Below are 18,465 nucleotides of genomic sequence, written 5' to 3' on the forward strand. Positions count from 1 at the left end.
ATGAAGCCGCAATGTACTGGCATTAAAAAAACATTGGGATGAAAGCGAATTTAGATCAAAAGCAAGATGTGTATCCAAATAAATGCATGCCCCTTAACATGATAACCACTGTTTATAATGCCCCTGTGCTGCAGGGCATGAAGCGCATGGCGTGTTTTCACTATTGGCTGCCTGGCGCAAGTATGCTGACGCTCCATCGGTACCTGCTCGCCTCTCTGGGACCTATTCCGATACTCTGGCGAGTCACATCATCACAGCTTCTCTGCACCTGGTCGCTCTGGGCGCAGCCACGATTCCACTGTCCAACACGCAGGCGCTGCTTCACTTCAGCTACGTTGCCTGCGTCACCCTCTGTTTTGGAGACGTTTACCTCCTTACATTTTATGGCGCATGCCTGGCACTTGCTGGCTACTATGAGCACGAGCCATGCCTCGCTGAGGAAACCGCTGGGTCGCCATCCCACCAACCAGAAGAGGAAAATCCCTTGCTTACTCGGTGCACGGTTTGCTCAAACTGCAACCATTCTTCTTTATCTCGACACCATTTTCTAGCAGAGTATGGTGAGCAGTATGGGCGCTGGGTAACCGGCACCTACGTGAAGCCATTTGTAGTTCTGCTATATCTCGTATATGCCTGCTTTTCCTTCATGGGATGGCTCCAGCTGAAGGAGACTGCAGAACCAGCAGAACTTGTGGCACAAGACTCAGCAACAACCCGGTATCGCAAAGCTCATGACCGCTACTTCAGCAGTTATAGTCCAGTCATTGGCTTCTACATATATGAACCTACCGAATACTGGAACGACAGTGTTCAACAGGACCTCCAAAAGATCACACACGGCTTCGTCACGGTCTCCTGGTTTGACGAATTTATCCAGTTTCTTATCCAAAGGAATGGAAGTGCAACTTTACCTCGAGAGGATTTCATCGATGCTTTGCAGAACTCTTTCCTTCCAAGGCCTGAATTTGCACGCTACAGTGATGACATCATGATATCACAGGCTTCGTCAGACCAAAGTGCTGAGATATTGGCTTCACGCTTGTTCATAGTGGCCAAGACGACAGAAAATACAGTAGAAAAGATGGGAGACCTATTACAAAAGTTGCGTCAACTTTCACTCGTTTCGCCCATACGCTTTCTCATCTTCAACCCTGGCTTCCTGTTTGTTGAACACTTTGCACTGAATGTTGCAACCCCTACACATGCTGCGGCGCTTGCTGTTCTTGCTTTACTGATCGTCACTGCTCCACTCACCACCGGCGGGGTGCTCGGACATACCTGGCTGCTCCTTTGTGGTGCCTCGACGCACTTGGGCCTGCTTGGGTTGCCCGCACTCTGGGGAGAACTATTCAACCCAATGTCTGTGTTGTGCACCACTGGAGCACTCGCTTTCACGGCACAGCATGCCGGGCCTCTGGTGTTCACATTCACAGTGACAAGCAGGCCACGCGGGCGGGCACGCCGTGTGTGCTGTGCACTTGAAGGACAAGTAGTGCCAATGACACAGAGTTTATTGTGCATTTTTGGCACTGCACTCCCACTTCTGGCTTCGTCGACGGGACTCGTCTTCACGGCTGGCCGCTGGGCTGCATTGCAAGCAGTGCTGGTCTTGCTCCACTGTCTTGCCTTTTTGCCCGTGGCACTCACCATCTGCCCACCTGCGCGGAATGGATCACGGGAAAAGATGAGGAAACGCAACAAAAACAAGGAAGTGAAGGAAACTGAACATGGGGGAGAGAGGGGATCGATCAAGAATGAGATGAAAAGAAAAACGGGTGATCCTGAACAGCCAATAGAGCTCGAAATAGCTCTGCAGGAACGAAATGCACATCCAGGAACCAGCGAAGAAGAAGGCACTGTTGTCGCCAGTGCTGAAGGCCCTCAGACTGTGTGTTTGTAGCAAGACACAGAACAAAAATTACGATCTTCCAAGTGTTGGTTTCTGCCTTTAGAGAGACAAACATTTGGATAAAATTGGTGCTGGAGGCATATGGTGAGGACTTGTTGTTTACTTGTACTTTTCATGTGATACGTCCAATGAGTTCCAGTGTAAGAGCAGGAATCTGGCATTTGCGCAACATCTCATGTGCAGGGCCTTCAACAGACAAAACCCACCTTTCTCGGGTTCGAGTTCATTTTTTGCCTCCAATGCGGAATGCTCGCCTAGCCACCAGGCCAATGATAATTTATGATAATATAAAACACAAAATGGTATTTTACTACATGTATGTGAATATAACATTAGCTCAGGAATGTTTGCGACATTCTGTTCCTATTCCTGCAGATGCAATTTTCCTGATAGGAAGCATTGTTCCAATGCTGCATGTCCAAGGCACAACGTAGTCCTGTATTTATCAAATCGTTCCCTTCATCCTGCTGGAGCTCCATCCCCAATAGCATGAGGCCCAGGTTCCACCACAAGAAACAAAAGTCAAATCAATTATTCTCACCTTAAAGGATAACGGTAAGAATGGATTGGTGAAACTCAGGACAACTTGATGCTCCAAACCCAAGAGGTACCTCAGGCAAACACCCCCAAACGGTTCAATCTCAGGGTCCTTGCCACAGCTGATAACGAGTTGGCGGGAGTTTGTGTTCCAAGTCCCAAGGCCTTAATGCATGACAACCTCTTCTCAATTTCGTCGGCTGCATCAACAACTTTGCCAGCACCACTTGAGGGCCCAAGACAACAAGGTTTGCAGTTTGGCAAATGTTTTATCAGCCAGTCAATATATTGCATGTGGCCTTCAAATTTTAATCTTATTGGAAATAAGAAAAAGCAAGTGAGAATCATTTGGTTCACTACATTTTGATGTAAACATTACTTTGTAACTTAAGTGATTAATGCATACCAGAGCCATAATCTTAGCAAAGTCACCCAAAGGGTTGACATGCTATACATTGTGAAAATCAAATTCAGCCCAGGGCTGATATACAATGAACCAAAACAGAAAACATCATCAAATATGTCAAAAGAGTGCATTCCTTCCTATTTGATCATTGTAAAGGTTGTGGGAATGAATCACACACAATCGTGGGAAGAGGAAGATCTACGAGTTTCCGCTTTAAAGGGGAATTATTAAAAACTTGCCATATAGATTTAAAAACAAAACAACTAAACAAAACTCTCCAGGAACAAAACTGTCAAACTCTCCAAAAACAAAACAAAACAACTGTTTTGATAAAAACAAAACAACTAAAATAATTTCAAATAGAGTTGATAGAACGAGTTACCCCGCACCATCTTGAGAAACAAGGACAATGGACAAGGTCTGCGAGCAAAAAAATTCATTGGTTTCTACAATGTTGCTGTAATATTTTGTTCAAGTCCTGCTAAACGGAAAGGGTTTCAGTGTCAATAAAGGCAATTTCTATTCTAAGTGTTCAAGTATATAATTCAATTGAAATAAAATAAAGATTTTAAAGGTTGTAAAAAAAAAAAAATGTGGAAGTTTACCACCATTGATGCAGCATCTTTTACACCACCCTATCAAACACGTTACATTAGTTATTCGTACCTGTTGTTTGTGTCCTTTATGACGTCCTTAATTAAAACAGTAAGTTTCCTAGTTTGGAATGATTTTCAATTTTGTTTGACTGCCGGACACGTTTGCCTGGATCCCAAGAACAGGTGAGTAGTATTCACTTACATTCACACAAGCTTCATACTTGAGCTCAAAAATTGGTGAAAATGCTTAGGAACTTGAACAACAGAAACCACAAATGGTACAAAACCACTCCAGCAGAATATTGCTTTTGTCAAAATGTTTGGTTTGAATTACTCATTAATAGATAAACCTAGCAATGTCATTTTATTTGACTGTTGTCCATTAAAGCGGTATAATATACTGAACCTGAACTGTTAAAATTTCTCAACCATCAATATAACATTGACATTGCGATTGCACCAAGTCTGGTGAACGTGGCCTTGATGGGCCCAATTTTTATGCAGGGGGTAGCACAGCATGATCCATGAGCAATTTCTTCTTCCTCAAGCTCTAGTAATGTTGGTATAGATTGGAGGAACTCCAGTGGTGGATCAATACATTACCAGCTCAATTTGACAAAATTCTTGTCACGTGCATGGATAGATGTGTGACCCCAACTCCAAAAACACACTGTGTGTGTTGTATAAAGGTAAAATGCCCCATCTTTGTGCTGTGCTTTGAGAATATATGTGTGAGAACAGATATTAATAGGAATGCCACAGACATCCGATGAGCCAGAATTCCTCTATATCCACCACCATTTCGCTCCCCTTCCTTGTTTGTGCCTATAATTTCTTCCTATGTTCTAGATCCACGCCAATGTGCGCACCAAAGACCCTCAGCTCGGAATTTGGCGTGGGTTGATCTGCGAGACACACAGACGTACATTGTGCCGCAGAGTTGCAAATTCCTCACTTCCACAGCTATAAAAGCCGTGCCGCAAGTGGACTTGGTCGAGTTGTCCCAGTTGGCAAATAGTGAAGTTGGGTCAGTCATACACAGAAGGTCTAGTCCCATGAACTTGGTGATCAACTGATGAGAATGAGCAGCACTACCCTGAAATTCATGTCAGCTATGCCGTGCGTTGTGCCCAACAACCCACGCACCACCGAGTTCCATCCTCTGCCGCTCTGCCGCTGCAGGTTGCAGAGGCAACCAAGGCCATCTTCCTTACCCCCGTTACCTACCAGTTCATTTATTTATCCTGGCTTGAAGATTTATTATTTTGCAGTTTTCACCAATTATACCATATCGGGTGTTGTACAGGCTCACAACATTGGAGGATTTTATAACGATTTAAGTACGTGCTCAGCGTTATCCCATTGGGTTGCCGTAGCTATCTGTTCTTGCATCATATTTGTTTGTAGTAATTTATCAAATATAACTGCCATTTAATTGCTGCTTGCAGAGTTCTTGCTGTCATTAAACTGTTAATTGCCAGTGTGGGGACTTCTTTTCTTGCAGCTTTAGTCATAGTAATAGCCGTTATTTTTGCGTGTGAAAGGCCATATTCCGGCATATGGCTTCAATGTTCGCAGTTCAGCTATACCTGGGACAAGACCCACAAGTGACGGAATTGTGCCCCTTGTGCACGTTATTATTCAGGTATTCATATAGATTCCAACAAGGTGGGGAAAATACAAATCGCCTTGGAAAAGTTAATCCATATCATAAAACAAACAAAAAAATACGGTGAAGCCTAATTTTCACTCCTTTTGTCCCAGGTATTGTCACTTCTGATTCATCAATTCAATACATTTCCCCTCCTCCCTCAAAAATACAATCAATATAATCTCTCCTTCACTGAGAAAAAACCCTAACAACCAACATTGGCCAAAAAAAAAAATCCAAACTCTTATCTCAGTTATTCCCCTATGTCATCTTCCATCTGCTTGGAAATCAGCCATCACTGCATTGCATAAAGAGGTGCAAAAATGGATCCCCTTAACTATTGGCCAATTAGCTTACTTCCAATCATCAGCAAGGTTATGGAGCCCATCATCACAGTTGAGACAAAATCATTCCTTTTCTCCAACAGCCTCATATCAGATCATCAATTTGGATTCAGACTTGGTCACTCTACCTTGGACATTCTGCTTCCACTCTCCCAAAAATGGATGGAAACCCTCAATATCAGCCATGAGATCAGAGCCATCTCTCTGGACAGAGCTTTCTACACAGGCTGGCATCCTGCCTTGCTCTCCAAACTGCCTGCCGACATAATCCTCCACTCTTGGATTACTCACTTCCTCCACCCTCTTAGACAATGTGTGGCTCTCCTCTCCCTGTCAAGATTGGAATACCTCAAGGCAGTGTTCTATGCCTGCATCTTATTCCTAATCTTCATCAATAATATAATTTCACTGACTCTCTGGAATAGCCTCTCTCTAACGACTCCACCCTCTGCTGTGACATCCCTCATCCTTCAGACAGACAGGCAGCAGACTCTTCCCACTCTCCAGACTGACAAAATCACAAGCTGGTAAAACACTTGGAATACGCCTTTTGACCCTGAGAAATCCCACATACTCACTCGCTCCAAAAGGACCAGACCGCAAATCCTCCCATCTACTTTCTCAACACCCTCTCAAAGAAGTTCAGGCAGTCAAACTATTGGGTCCTACTCAGCCATGATCCCTCTTGGGCAAGCCACATTTCAAAGTTGGCCTCCAAACCAGATGCCGACTGGGCATCCACCGTTAGACAAAGTCCTTCCTTGGCACACCTGAGCTCCTCACCACATACAAGGCTTTCATCCACGGTTTGGAGTATGCTCTCCCCTCTGGGCTGGCACCCCTGCCTCACACCTTGCTCAACTTGTCTTGGTTTCCACAATGTCTTTCAAGATCATTAGAATCTCTCGCAATAAACCTGTCTATGGGCTTATCACTTCACAATCACCGGAAGGTCGGTGGTCTCTGTATTTTTCCTCCTTCCTGGTCATGCCCTCTGCCCACCATGCTTTTGTCCCCCACGCCTCATGTATGTGCAGCACACGCATGCGGTTCACCAGCAACTCCCTCCTAGTGAAACTGCTGAAATCCAGAACCACTGCTTACCTACACTCATTTTTTCCCCCTTTTTCCCCACCTGTGGAACCAACTTTCACACTCTCTTCCCTCCAGGTCTTCAAGACAGCTATTCACCATTATCTCAAATCATCCCCCATCCAAAACCAGGATCTCTTCTGCACCCAATAAAAACCACTAACACCCCTTTAAAAAAAATGAAAAAGCCCCTATTTTCTCCCTCCTCTCTGTTGGATGTTTCCCCCTTCTCCTGCCATTCTTTTTATGTAGTGTCCTGATCCATTCTGTGTTTTAGCTCTTTCACAAGCCTCTACTATGTATACAAAATAAATAAATAATCACTATTGCAATGTACCCTTTAGACCCCTTATGACCTTTTAAAGACCCCTTATATCCCATAGACCCACTTGGACCCCTTTATAAACTTTAGACAGCCTCTTCAGACTCCATTCGCAAGCTCAGAGTAAAGGTGATGGATGGAATGAGGTGTTGGGGGAGATCTGCCAGGGCAATATTGATGGAAGCAAAACACGAAATTGATTTTGTTTTTATTTGCGCAAGTAATGCATTTACAGTAACCGTGGGAATCGCATGATCATTTCCAGGATTAGAGAAGAGGTTTGGGACAAGCAAATTGAGGGAAGCAAGGTTTCAACAACAAGCGAAACAAATCCTCAATGCCCAAGAAAACTGGGAATGAAAAATAATTTCTAAAACGCTGATAAAGTTTACAAACAATTGCTGAACCTGATAATGGACATGAGGCTAATGCCATCCCTAAAAACAACGCAAAGCAATTTGCAAACAAGAGTTACTAGCATTACGTCACTCCAAGTGCACACAGTGGTTGGTCACAGTGACGATCGAACCACCAACAGAAACAGGGCGATATATAGGGGGACGAGAACATTGAAGTTACAGAAACGTTTTCTTCCATTTGTAGAGGTTCAATGTTTGCATCATCCTATACAAGCTTTTGGGGTAAGGATATTGAAGGAGCAGTGAAGTATGGCGAGTTGAGGATAGGTGAAAAGGGGTTATCGATAAAGAAATAGGAGTGAGGAAAAAAGGAAACAAAAACAAAACACCACAGTAAAGTGCTGAACAACTAGAGGAGAAAGATACAAGAGAGGGAGGTAAACTTGATGGTTATCATACAAGCTTGAGCAATGTTCGTAGAATTACAGAAGCTATTTGTGGTCTCATTCAGACTGCGGGGTCCTTCAACCTGGACAAAATGAGGGGTCGATGCACAGAGGTCTTCAAGGGGCTCGGTAAGCTAATCAAAATCCGAATGGAGTTTTGCATACTTTACTACAGGGATTTAGTGCATGCAGCATTATCGCGCCATCTGTCAAAGTTCTGAAAACGAAACAAAAAATAAAAACTAGTCCAAACCGACACATTCACTTGGCTCGTTCTCCAATGTCGACCATCATGCCCATCATGAACACTTCGCACTCTTGACCACAATCTATTTGGTGGTCCCTTCGAACGTAGGAGACGTAGCTCTGCTTGGCGCACACGAGTTAACACTGTCAGACTTATGACAACGTTAGGACAAGCTGTAGAAAAAATGAGCGCCGAGAAGTAAACCTGGCCATCAGTACATCAAGTGACGTGCACTAAAGTAATGTTTCAAGGTCGTATACGCTGGTGGTGGTTAATGGCAGTTTTCCACAAAACAGAGGTGGATAGCGATTTTTGTTCAATGGAAGTTGACTGATGGAAGCGAACCTTCACTTCAATGCCTTATTCTCAGAACATCTATCGTGGAGTCTGCAGCCACATCACAACCCGTGCCTTCAAAAGGATCAGCAGCCGCTTTGCTACATTGACAAAAGCCGAGGCGCAACGCCAAATTGCCTAAATTACATTGGAACTCAAAAATATCAAATATCAATTTTGAGCAACAAAACGAACTGTTTACAACCTTAAAATCAAATAACCAATTTCAAAATTCCTCCAAAATAATTCATAACCACAGCCTGTGATTACCAATGAAAAAAATAATAATAATAATAACGACGAGACGCTCTACTTCTTGCTTTCCTTAGCATTTCAAATTACCGTTCCAAAATAGATGCATTAGTGTCAAGTAGAAACAGCATACCGAATAACAGATGATGATGATGATGATGATGATCAGAGCAGTAGGGAAAGAAGGGCTGGACTAGAGGGGGAGGGGGGGGGGGGGGATGAGAAGGAAGAGGGTTGGGGGAACTCGTCTCTGTACAACCTTCGGCTCAAGTTCCACAGCCTATGTACAGACAATATCAATTAATATTTAACAGTACAAGCAGGCAAGTGACGACAGGTTTACAATCATAGATTCCATTTGTACAACATGAGAATGGAGCAGCAGCCAAATCCATTAACTCTGACCCTCGTGAAACATCTCCCTCAATCAAACATCGATTCCTCTCACCACCCCTCTGCACTCGACCCACCCTCCCCCACTGTCCTCTCTCCAAAATAAAGCCCAAAAAACATTCTGAACCTCAATTCCTCAAACAAAACCCTCCCTTGCTTGCTGTGTTACAGCAATAGAAAATTAAATAACGATTACCACTTCATCCCAAAGGATGGAGGCACTGCTACAAGCAGTGGTTTAATGACTTCCCAATTAAGACAGACGACCACATTTGCACACCCTCTATGGTTTCAAATAATAATGTGGTTGCCTGACCGACCGGCCAAACACGTGCGCACACCTTCTCAAAAGTGCCACTTCAGCAAAAGGGCATCTTTTGGTTCCAGCTTCTAGGCACAGCTGGGAACTTAGAAAATAAAAGAAACGATGTGAATAAGAGGTCAGGATTAAAGACCATGCAGGAGTGATTGGGATAGTGGCGGGTCTGAATCAGCTGGAGGTCATAGAAGATGATTATTGCAATGGTAGTAGAGCAACCTGTTCAAAGGAAAAAACAGGAAATGGGTGTGGAGGGGGTGGGGGAGGGAACAAAAGGTCATGTTAAGAGAATGTATTTCATTTATACCAACTAAATAAATAACCAAAAAATGCTTTCGGAAGACATTGGCAAACTAAAACACCTCCTTTCTCCCCATCGAGCTAACGTTCCAAGATCCAAGAGATCCTCACCTCAACATCACACTTGCTCAGCATCAACAGTTCCATTTTCTTTGACTGCCAAAATTGAGGCCTGGCTTGGTATGAGTGGTGGAGTCAGGAAGGGATCAACATCAAATGGCTCAATGAGCTGCTTTGAGACGAGAGGAGACTGCATACATTTGTTGGTGACTTCCACTTCTTCCTCTTCTACCTCAGTCGCTGGGTTATCCATACCGTTACTGAAGCCACCAGAGCATCATAATTACCAAACAATAGAACAGATCATGGTAAAGGACTGCTATGAAATGAGGCAAGGCAAGCACAAAGGATATCAGAGTCAATTCCTTCAAAATAAAAACTTTGCCCAATCCCACTTCTGACACCATTTACCTTCCTCCAGAATTCTGCACGTCTTCCGAACCATCAATGGTCCTAGACGTATTCTCAGGCAGCAGCTGTCCATTAAGGTTTTGCCCGTTACTTTGCATTTCTTTGTCTTCTTTCTGTTGGAATAGACATCAAATAAGGCACAAAATGTCAGTCGCATGCAGCATTGGTCGCACAGCTGCCGACCACATCTTCATCTGTCGCCTGACTCCATCCGCTATAGCACCGAGACAAAATGACGGTAACCAAGCGTAACATTACACAAATTACGGGAATTTTTTTTTAAAGCTATTGCTAACTATACTGTTAGTTACACTGCTAACTATATAGTGTTATTTTTTTTTTTTTTTTCGGGACGGAATGCGGCAGTGATCTGTGGCATTATACACTGCCCAAATAAATGGATGTGTTTCCTGGTGTGAAAAATCTGGAAAAAACAAATTACGCACCAAAAAACAACCTTCATTTATTTTGCTTGTGTGAATAGCATAATTAAAGGGTGTTAAAACGATGGGTTGGAGTTATGGTTTACAAGTGTGTTGATGTATTGAGTACATGGTGTTGAAGTGTGGTGTGTGTGTTATGGTGTGTTTCCATGTGTTGTGGGTGTATGGAATAATAAAGTGGTGTGCTGGGCTGACGAGATGGTCTAGAGTTATGCACACTCACCTCTCAGCTGTCTAGCCGGGGTTTGAATCACTATCCAGCTATGAACTGTCATCCCGGTTATCCGGTGTTTCACAGGCAGGGTGATTCAATGTGTGTACTGTCCCTAAGATGGACGTTTATAAGTGGGCATCCCGCTATTTTAGAAAACAAAATGCACGATCGATCCCATGTCTTTTTTTGTATGCAACTTTGGTTTTAGCTCTGAGGGTGTATGTGCGTGTGTGTGTCAGCCTGCGCGTCTCACTATTTCGTTGACAAATTGTTCCCCTCACTACTAATCCTTCAAAGGGAAAGTCTCATTTGTTGGACTGTATCATATTGCAAATAATTCATCGGATGCAATTCATAATTGTGTATGGTAATCCTCTGTGTCGTGTTAAGTTTTGTGCGCCCGTCATTCTGATGGGATTTTCCCCTAGTTTTGACCATGTATTTTTAAATCACGAAGATATGCGACACAGCATGGAATAATGAAAGGTTCACTTGTCATGATAACCAGCTCACAATTTCCAAACATTTTCGTCCAGCTGAACCCACCTTGGGAATCTCTGACCGGCGAGTTCTCTGCATGATTTGCTCCAACCTCTGTGACATACGCATCCGACTTAATGACAGCAAATTGCACTACAGCCAACTCAAAGTTTCAGAAGAACAAGTGCGTTTGCAGGTTTGTACAAATAACCCCTCCCCTATCTCAACATCTTCAATATTCATTTTTGGACATCATACCTTCTTTCTCTGTTGTCGCTCCATCTCTTCTTGCTGCATCTGCTTTTCCCGTTCGTCACGCTGCCTTTCAGCCTCTTCCCGAGCTTTTTGCTCCATCATCTCTCGCTGCAGACAATATAAAGGGGAGTGGGGGGTGCGGGGGGGGGGGGGGAAGGTGAGTGGGAATAAAATGAATAGATAAAACACTGACTCATGTCCCCATTTGCCTGAAAAAAGTGTGAGAGCAGCTACTGCTGATATATGTCAACCACAGGTAGTTAAGCAAAGAATTGCAACCTTTTTTGTCCTTTGATGAAAGAACAAAATCTTCCATTGTAGAAAGCATGTGCAAACCTGTAGTGCCATCTCCGCCTGCCTTTCCACTTCTTCCTGCTCCTTTCGCAGGCGCTCTTCTTCTGCCCGGAGTCGTTCCTCTTCCTCCTCATGCTCTCTCTCTTCAGCGAGCCTCAGAGCCTCCTCTTTACGCCTTGCTCGTTCTTCCGCCTTTCGGCGAGCGATCTCTTCCTTCATGCGCCTGCCGGGCACATGCATCGATGGTCAAATACACCAGGTCGTGACTAGCACTTTGCTCTGAAGAGAAAGCCGTTTGCATACAACAGGACACATCACAATGACATCAATGATGCAGTTACTGAAATAGGTTAAGAAAGCAAACAAACATAGGACAATGTTTTTGCCAAAATGACAAACCCAGTCCAAAAGTTATTCATGTTTATGGGATTTTAACCTCAACACTTGTAATTAACACTTGAAATGGTCAATTTGAAATGGTAACAAAATTAACACTTTAACCTCAACACTTGAAATACAAATACTGCACTTTACAGCCAATGAGAGCGCAATATTGCCTTACCTTAATGACCTCTATCACCTCAACAATGCAAAAATTGATATTATAAATATATAATGGAGCAAGTGTGTGTATGTATGTCCACTCCATACCCTTGGTTGGCCAGCTGACACCATCCACAATTGCAACATGTAAAAAGAAAATCACAAGTCCACCATTTTGGTGCTATACCAAGCCTAAGACGGCTTCAGAAGTGTAATATTTACAATCACCATGCCCTCCTTACAAGTTTTCAGTTCAGTGTAAACCAACCTACAGGACTGTTTAAAAGGATCATCAAATCGAAAAAGGTTGGAGCCGATCGGCATATTGGGCCTTGTAAAGGCGACAGTATATATAGGCCTCAGACCTTTTGTCTGTCCATGGCCCAGTGCAATTGAAATGATTCGAGCTATATAACCACAATGTAGTATAAATGCATTTCAGGTCAGGTCAGGTATGGGAGCATGCGCCGGAGCAGCGAGTTGCCGCATCCACTTTCCGACGGTACTCCAGGAGCCTCCTTCTGGTCATCCCCCCAGGCTGATGCCTGGCCCATCCCGATCTCCTTGAGATGCCGATCAACCTGCTGCAACCACCAGGCACGTGGTCGGCCTATTGGCCTCCTCCACTCACGAGGCTCCCTTGCTGAGAGTATCAGGTGAGCTGGATCAGCATCCAGAAAACGAGCCACATGTCCATACAGCCGCAGTTGATGCTCACGGACCATACAGGAAACAAATCTCATCTGAGTTTCTCTCAGCAACCGCTCGTTGGACAAAATGTCCGACCAGCGATAGCCAAGGATTCTCCGAAAAAACTTTGTTCCAGAGGAGTTAAGTCTCATTCTCTGGCTCCTGGTAAGGGTTGAGGTCTCACATCCGTAGAGCAAGACTGGAAGCACCAAGGACTTAAAGACTGACTTTCGTCCTCCTGCATAGATACCGACAGCACCACATCCCATGATTCAGTGAATCCATGACTCCCCAGGCCCGACCCAGACATCTATCAACCTCTGGCTCGCAACATGCGGAGACATGAATAACACTGCCAAGGTAAGTGATTCTCTTCGTGACCTCAACGTCGGCATATTGGGCCTTGTAATATTGGGTCACCACATACAGACACAGACAATAGAGCAGCATCCAAGATGTCATTGAAAGCCTGGATCTTGGTTTTGACCCAGGAAATCCATAATCTCAGCGGCTCTGTCTCCTCATCAGTGTCTGGAGGGCCCCCGTAAGAATATCCAGCGTCTCAGCGAAGATGCCAGCATCATCTGTGAAATCAAGGTCAGAGATCTTGACACACCCAAACAATGCACCGCAGCCTGACCTTTCCGACTTCCTCCCCAGAATCCAGTCCATACAAGCGCTGAAGAGTGTGGGAGCCAGTACACACACCTGCCGAACTCCAGTAACATTGGAAATAAGTCAGAGATGGAGCCACCATACCTAACAGCACTCTCAGTACCAGAGTGTAGTTCAGAGATCAGATTTATCAGCGTTGGTGGCACCCCATGAAGACCAAGAATCCTTCAGAGGGCATCCCGATTCACCAAATCGAAAAATTGCGGAGATCACCTTGGGCTGCAAGCAGCCCCTGGCAAAACTCTCGCTTGCATTCGGTGAGGACCTGAAGCGCAAGGATACGGTCAATCATTGACCTCTTTGGTGTAAAGCCCGTCTGCTCTGGCCGCTGGTGCTTGAGCAGATAGCAGCGAACCCTCTCAAGAATGTTCCAAGCAAAGACCTTGCCTGGCACTGAGAGTAGCGTCACCCCTCGGTAGTTGTTGCAGTCTTGGTGATCATCCTTCCCTTCCCAGAGGGGGACAACAATGCCTCTCTTCCAGTCAGTTGGGATGATGCCTGTGCTCCAAACAGAGCACAGAACTGCATGCAACGACGCAAGTACAGCATTTCCACCAGCCTTGAGAAGCTCAGCATGGATGACACAAATCCCAGGAGCTTTGCCCCCTTTCAGCCGGTTCACCGCCACCTGTGTTTCCACAAGTGAAGGCGGTTCACAGTTAATTGGGGGAGGGGGGGGGGGGAGGGGGTCAGCATTTGGGATAGCAACACCCCTGACATCCAACCCAACAGCCGGTGGGGGTCAGCCTGGTACAGCCCCTCAAAGTAACCGGCCCAGCGGGACTTCACTTCAGACTCCTCTGTCAAGAGGCCACCACCCTCTGCTCTAACTGCAATACACCTAGGGATAGGCTTAGAAGAACACAATGCACAGATTACTCTGCAAGCAGGGCTAGAATCGCATGACCACAAGTGATGCTCTACCCTTTCACAGATTCCTCGCACATAGGCCTCCTTGTCCGCCCTCAGGGAGCGTACAGTTTTACGCCTCAGCTCCCAGAACAGTTCAGCTCTGCCATCAAGTCTGGCCCTGCGACTCTGGTCAATGGTATCAAGCGTCTCCTGAGAGATGAAGTTCTTCTTCACCTGATGGTGGGTTCCAAGACAGCCACCGGCAACATCAAGGATGTTGGTCTCGAAGGCACTCCACAACTCCTCAGGATCCCCCGAAGCATCCAGACCCACCAAAACCCCAATCGACCTGCTCATAAACTCCTCAGCTACCTTCTCCTCCTTGAGCTTGCCCACATCCAGCAGAGGCTGGGATGATATCATTCTCTTGGATTTTTGCTGCAACTTCAGAGTTGCTACAACAAGCCTGCGGGCAGTGTTGAGAAACTGAGCACTCCGGTAGACCCTGCAGTTCTGGAGGATCCGCCATCGACCATCAATGAGCACATGGTCAATCTCCTTTCCCACACCACCAGCATTGGAATACTAAGTCCAGCGATGAGGCTGTGGGCGGGGAAACCATGAGCCAGCCACCCTAAGTCCATGACTTCTTGCAAAGCCAAGGAACTTGGTGCTTGGATGACACCCAAAGAATGACGAATCCTCAGTCTCATAATACGCTCATTGACCGGTGTTCCCTCAACTATCATGGGAGTCAGCTTATTGGACACAGCTAGAGCAACTCCCTAGGCATGGTAACAGTCAAAGCGGCCAGACCAGTAGTAGGTGTAAACACCCACAAAGATCTCACCACTATTCGGCCTCCGAACTTCAGAAAGTGCTGCAACACTGATGTTCAAACGCTGGAGCTCGGATGATAGCAGAGACAGGTGATCATCCTCTCTTAGAGTGAGAACGTTCCAGGCACCCACCCAAAGGGACCACCTCAGCTTAATCCAAGGATACCGTTGCCTGGTGGACGACGCCTCAGCACCACCCTGACACACACCTCCACAACCCAACCCAGGAAAGTTACCCCGTGTTTTTCCTCCTATTTTATCAAAGAATGGGGGTCCCGAAGGCTTTGCCCCAATCCCTTCATCCACAGGGCAGCTGCACAGGAGTTACTCCCATGGAGTGGGTTTTATTTTTAGTTGTGTTCTTTGTGTGTGTTGCAGAATGACATGTTTTTATGGTGGCCGGAGTGCAAATCCTGCCACCAACCTCCTAGAAAGAGGTAACAACTGCAGGACGACGTCCGCAGACAGTTGGGCACCGGATATGGTTGGCCATTGGCTCACAGGGAGCTCCTCCACCCTTTGACAGGTTTTGTTTTAGCCCTGCTAGGTGTCCATATCCAAACTTAAGCAAAGCACTGAAGCTGTACACATTTTTGCTTCATGTACTGTATGTGATAAATAAATGTCAGCAGAACAAGTCACATGATTGGAGCAAGATCACCCATAGGGCAAGCACTCTGCAAGTAGTAATAGTAATGAGTTTCCTTCGAAGGTCTAACCTTGGCCAATCTGAACCTACCCCATTGTAATTTCATAGAAAGCAAGGCCCTCAAAATCATTGGGCTGTCCAGTGACAAAACCGAGTGTCTAAGTCTGTTACTTTTTCATTGCAGACAGGTTGCTGGCCTCTATTCTACCACCTCCTTTTTGGTCTTGCACCCTCTGCCCTCTCTTGGCTATGTTCTTCCCAGGTTTCAGCAGGGCACACATGGTCTGTCAAGTTTCTGTGGGGTGCACACAGTCTGCCAGTAACCCTCCTCTTGTTGGACTCCCAAAATCCAGGCTCACCGCTCATCTCGACTCATTTGTTCCTCTTTTATCGCACCTGTGGAACCAACTTACCCAATCTGTTCAGTCCCTTTCTTCCCTCCAGGGCTTCAAGACAGCTGTTCACGACCATTTCATATCATCCCCAATCCAAACTCATGACCTCTTATACCACATATTACCCCATTCCCATGTACTTCTCTTTTCCAAGGGAATGCGATTTATTTTTTCACTCTCTCTCTCCCTCCCCTCTGTTAGTCGTCAGTTGGTTTGTTCCTTTTCTGTTTCATCCCAATTTTCCCCTTCTTGTTGCGTTTCAGCTTGTGCACACCACGAGTCCTTCCCCACCTCCCCTTGAACTCATTCACTTATACTCTGCTGTTGGTGTTTTACCCTTTACATTCCATTCTGTTCTAGCTCTTCCACAAACCTCGACCATGTACACACAAAAAACAAATTCCAACCAGTAAGGTGTCATTCAGCCCACCAATAATGGTTGCTCGACCGTTCTCTATCCTTTTTAAATGTTAAATGTTCTCTATACTTTTACAAAAATATTTTAAAAGAGCATGAAGCAAGGAAGCAGCACATACCATTTTAAAATTTTTGATGCAACGCGGCTGGGGTTACAACCGCCAACCTTGCAAACTCAAAGCAGATGCTCAAACCATTGCACCACATTTTCTTCAACATATGACCATTATGAGGGGTCAGTTCTAGAAATTGCAACCATATTCCGTGCATTAAAAACCGAAAAAGTCATCATGATGTGATAATAAAGTTTAAACCTTAAGGAAGGTGGTGAAATCACAACAAAATAATAGGCATTGCATACCTCTCTGCTTCTTCCTGCAAAAGCCGTTCCTGCTCCTCGCGTTCTCTCTGTTCTCGAGCGAGCCGACGCTTCTCTGCCAGGGCTCGAGTGGCATCTTCTGCATTAGTCTGACCAGCAATTGCCCGACTGCGGATATTGTCCTCTCCGTCCCCAGTCGCTCGCCCGCTAACGACTCTGCCAGGAAAGCTGCCAGACCGCTCCTCTCTGATACCTTTGCTCGGCAAGGCAGAGCGACCTTCCCGTGCAGCCGAAGATTGCTCGACCGCCAAGATTGGGTTTGACTCCGTGCGCTCCCATTTTTGAGTGCCCAAAAGTCCAAGCTGCTGTTCCTTTTTACTTGAAATTCCCTCTGGGTCAGAACGCTTCATCGCCAACTTTTCTGAACCCAGTTTGGATTGGCCTGTTGCTTCATCCTTCTCACTTAGAGCAGCTCGTTCTCTATTTTTACCAATCTCCGCATCTTTCAAAGTGGTCTTTGTTGGATGATTTACTGAAACTTCTTTAGGAACGTTTGGCTCTTTCTCCAAATTATCATCTGATTCCTTCTTCCTGTGTTTTTTCTCCAGCTGCTTTAACTTCTCCTGCTCAATCTTTATTCCTGGTTGTACTTCTGGATTTTCCCGCTTCTCCACTTCAGCTGATGATGCGGCAATCTCTGGACATTCAAGAGAAGATGGGACAGGAGGTGCATCACTCCCAGCCACATCACTTTTACATCCTACATTATGGAAGCACACTTGACTCAATATTTACATTTCCGTCATCAAAACTTGGCTTGCCCAGCTTAACAAAAAAGTTTCAACAATCTTGTAGAAGTAACAAGACAGAACATTTACCAAAGCAGAGCCTCACCAGGAAATCTGTTTCAGCAACCCCTTTCACACACCAGGGTGCTATATTAAAGGTGATCCGAGTGCACACGCACTGATTACAATTGCTTCTCCTTTTCCTCCGGGAATGGGTGAGGCCAGCGCAAAATAAAACTACAACAGCACTCTTCGACGTTGCGACGTCGACCGATATGCTTCCGACCACATTATTACATCATTAAATATACTTGGACCAAGTTAGAATTGGATCCCTTCAGCTGTTCAGTTATTGTGGTAATGAAATAATTTTTTACTTAACATGACCTCTGACCTCTTGACCCAAAAATCAGTTCATGTTTACATCATGATACATACTTGTACCAAGTTTGTTTTAAATCCCTTCAGTTGTTCTAAAATTATCTTTTTTTTAAACCTGACATGACCTCTGACCTATTGATTCCATAATCAAATCAGTTAGTCTTTGCATCATACATACTGATACCAAGTTTGTTAAAATTCCCATCACTGGTTCACAAGTTGGCCCAGTAACAATTTTTACCTAACATGAC

At 45.1% G+C, this 18,465-nt stretch overlaps 2 protein-coding genes across 24 annotated transcripts in view; one reads left to right on the forward strand and one right to left on the reverse strand.

Moving 5' to 3' along the window:
- LOC137439255 (patched domain-containing protein 1-like) overlaps positions 1-3,425 on the forward strand; it is a 48,126-nt gene extending 44,701 nt beyond the window's left edge. Inside the window, exon 2 of the mRNA XM_078768240.1 lies at positions 135-3,425. Within this exon, the coding sequence (XP_078624366.1) occupies positions 135-1,900 (1,766 nt within the window). The 3' untranslated portion in view covers positions 1,901-3,425. The remainder of the gene's footprint in view (positions 1-134) is intronic.
- Positions 3,426-7,052: 3,627 nt separating this feature from the next.
- LOC137439766 (uncharacterized) overlaps positions 7,053-18,465 on the reverse strand; it is a 99,804-nt gene continuing 88,391 nt past the window's right edge. For all 23 annotated transcript variants that reach the window (XM_078768253.1, XM_078768242.1, XM_068135838.2 and 20 more), the window contains 7 exons: positions 17,088-17,742; positions 11,709-11,889; positions 11,376-11,480; positions 11,184-11,231; positions 9,981-10,093; positions 9,621-9,829; positions 7,053-9,428 (listed from right to left, as the gene is read on the reverse strand). In XM_078768253.1, coding sequence (XP_078624379.1) covers positions 9,628-9,829; positions 9,981-10,093; positions 11,184-11,231; positions 11,376-11,480; positions 11,709-11,889; positions 17,088-17,742 — 1,304 coding nt within the window. In that variant the 3' untranslated portion in view covers positions 7,053-9,428; positions 9,621-9,627. The remainder of the gene's footprint in view (positions 9,429-9,620; positions 9,830-9,980; positions 10,094-11,183; positions 11,232-11,375; positions 11,481-11,708; positions 11,890-17,087; positions 17,743-18,465) is intronic.

Source organism: Myxine glutinosa, chromosome 14, assembly GCF_964187855.1.
Source record: "Myxine glutinosa chromosome 14, kmMyxGlut1.1, whole genome shotgun sequence".
NCBI lineage: Eukaryota > Metazoa > Chordata > Myxini > Myxiniformes > Myxinidae > Myxine > Myxine glutinosa.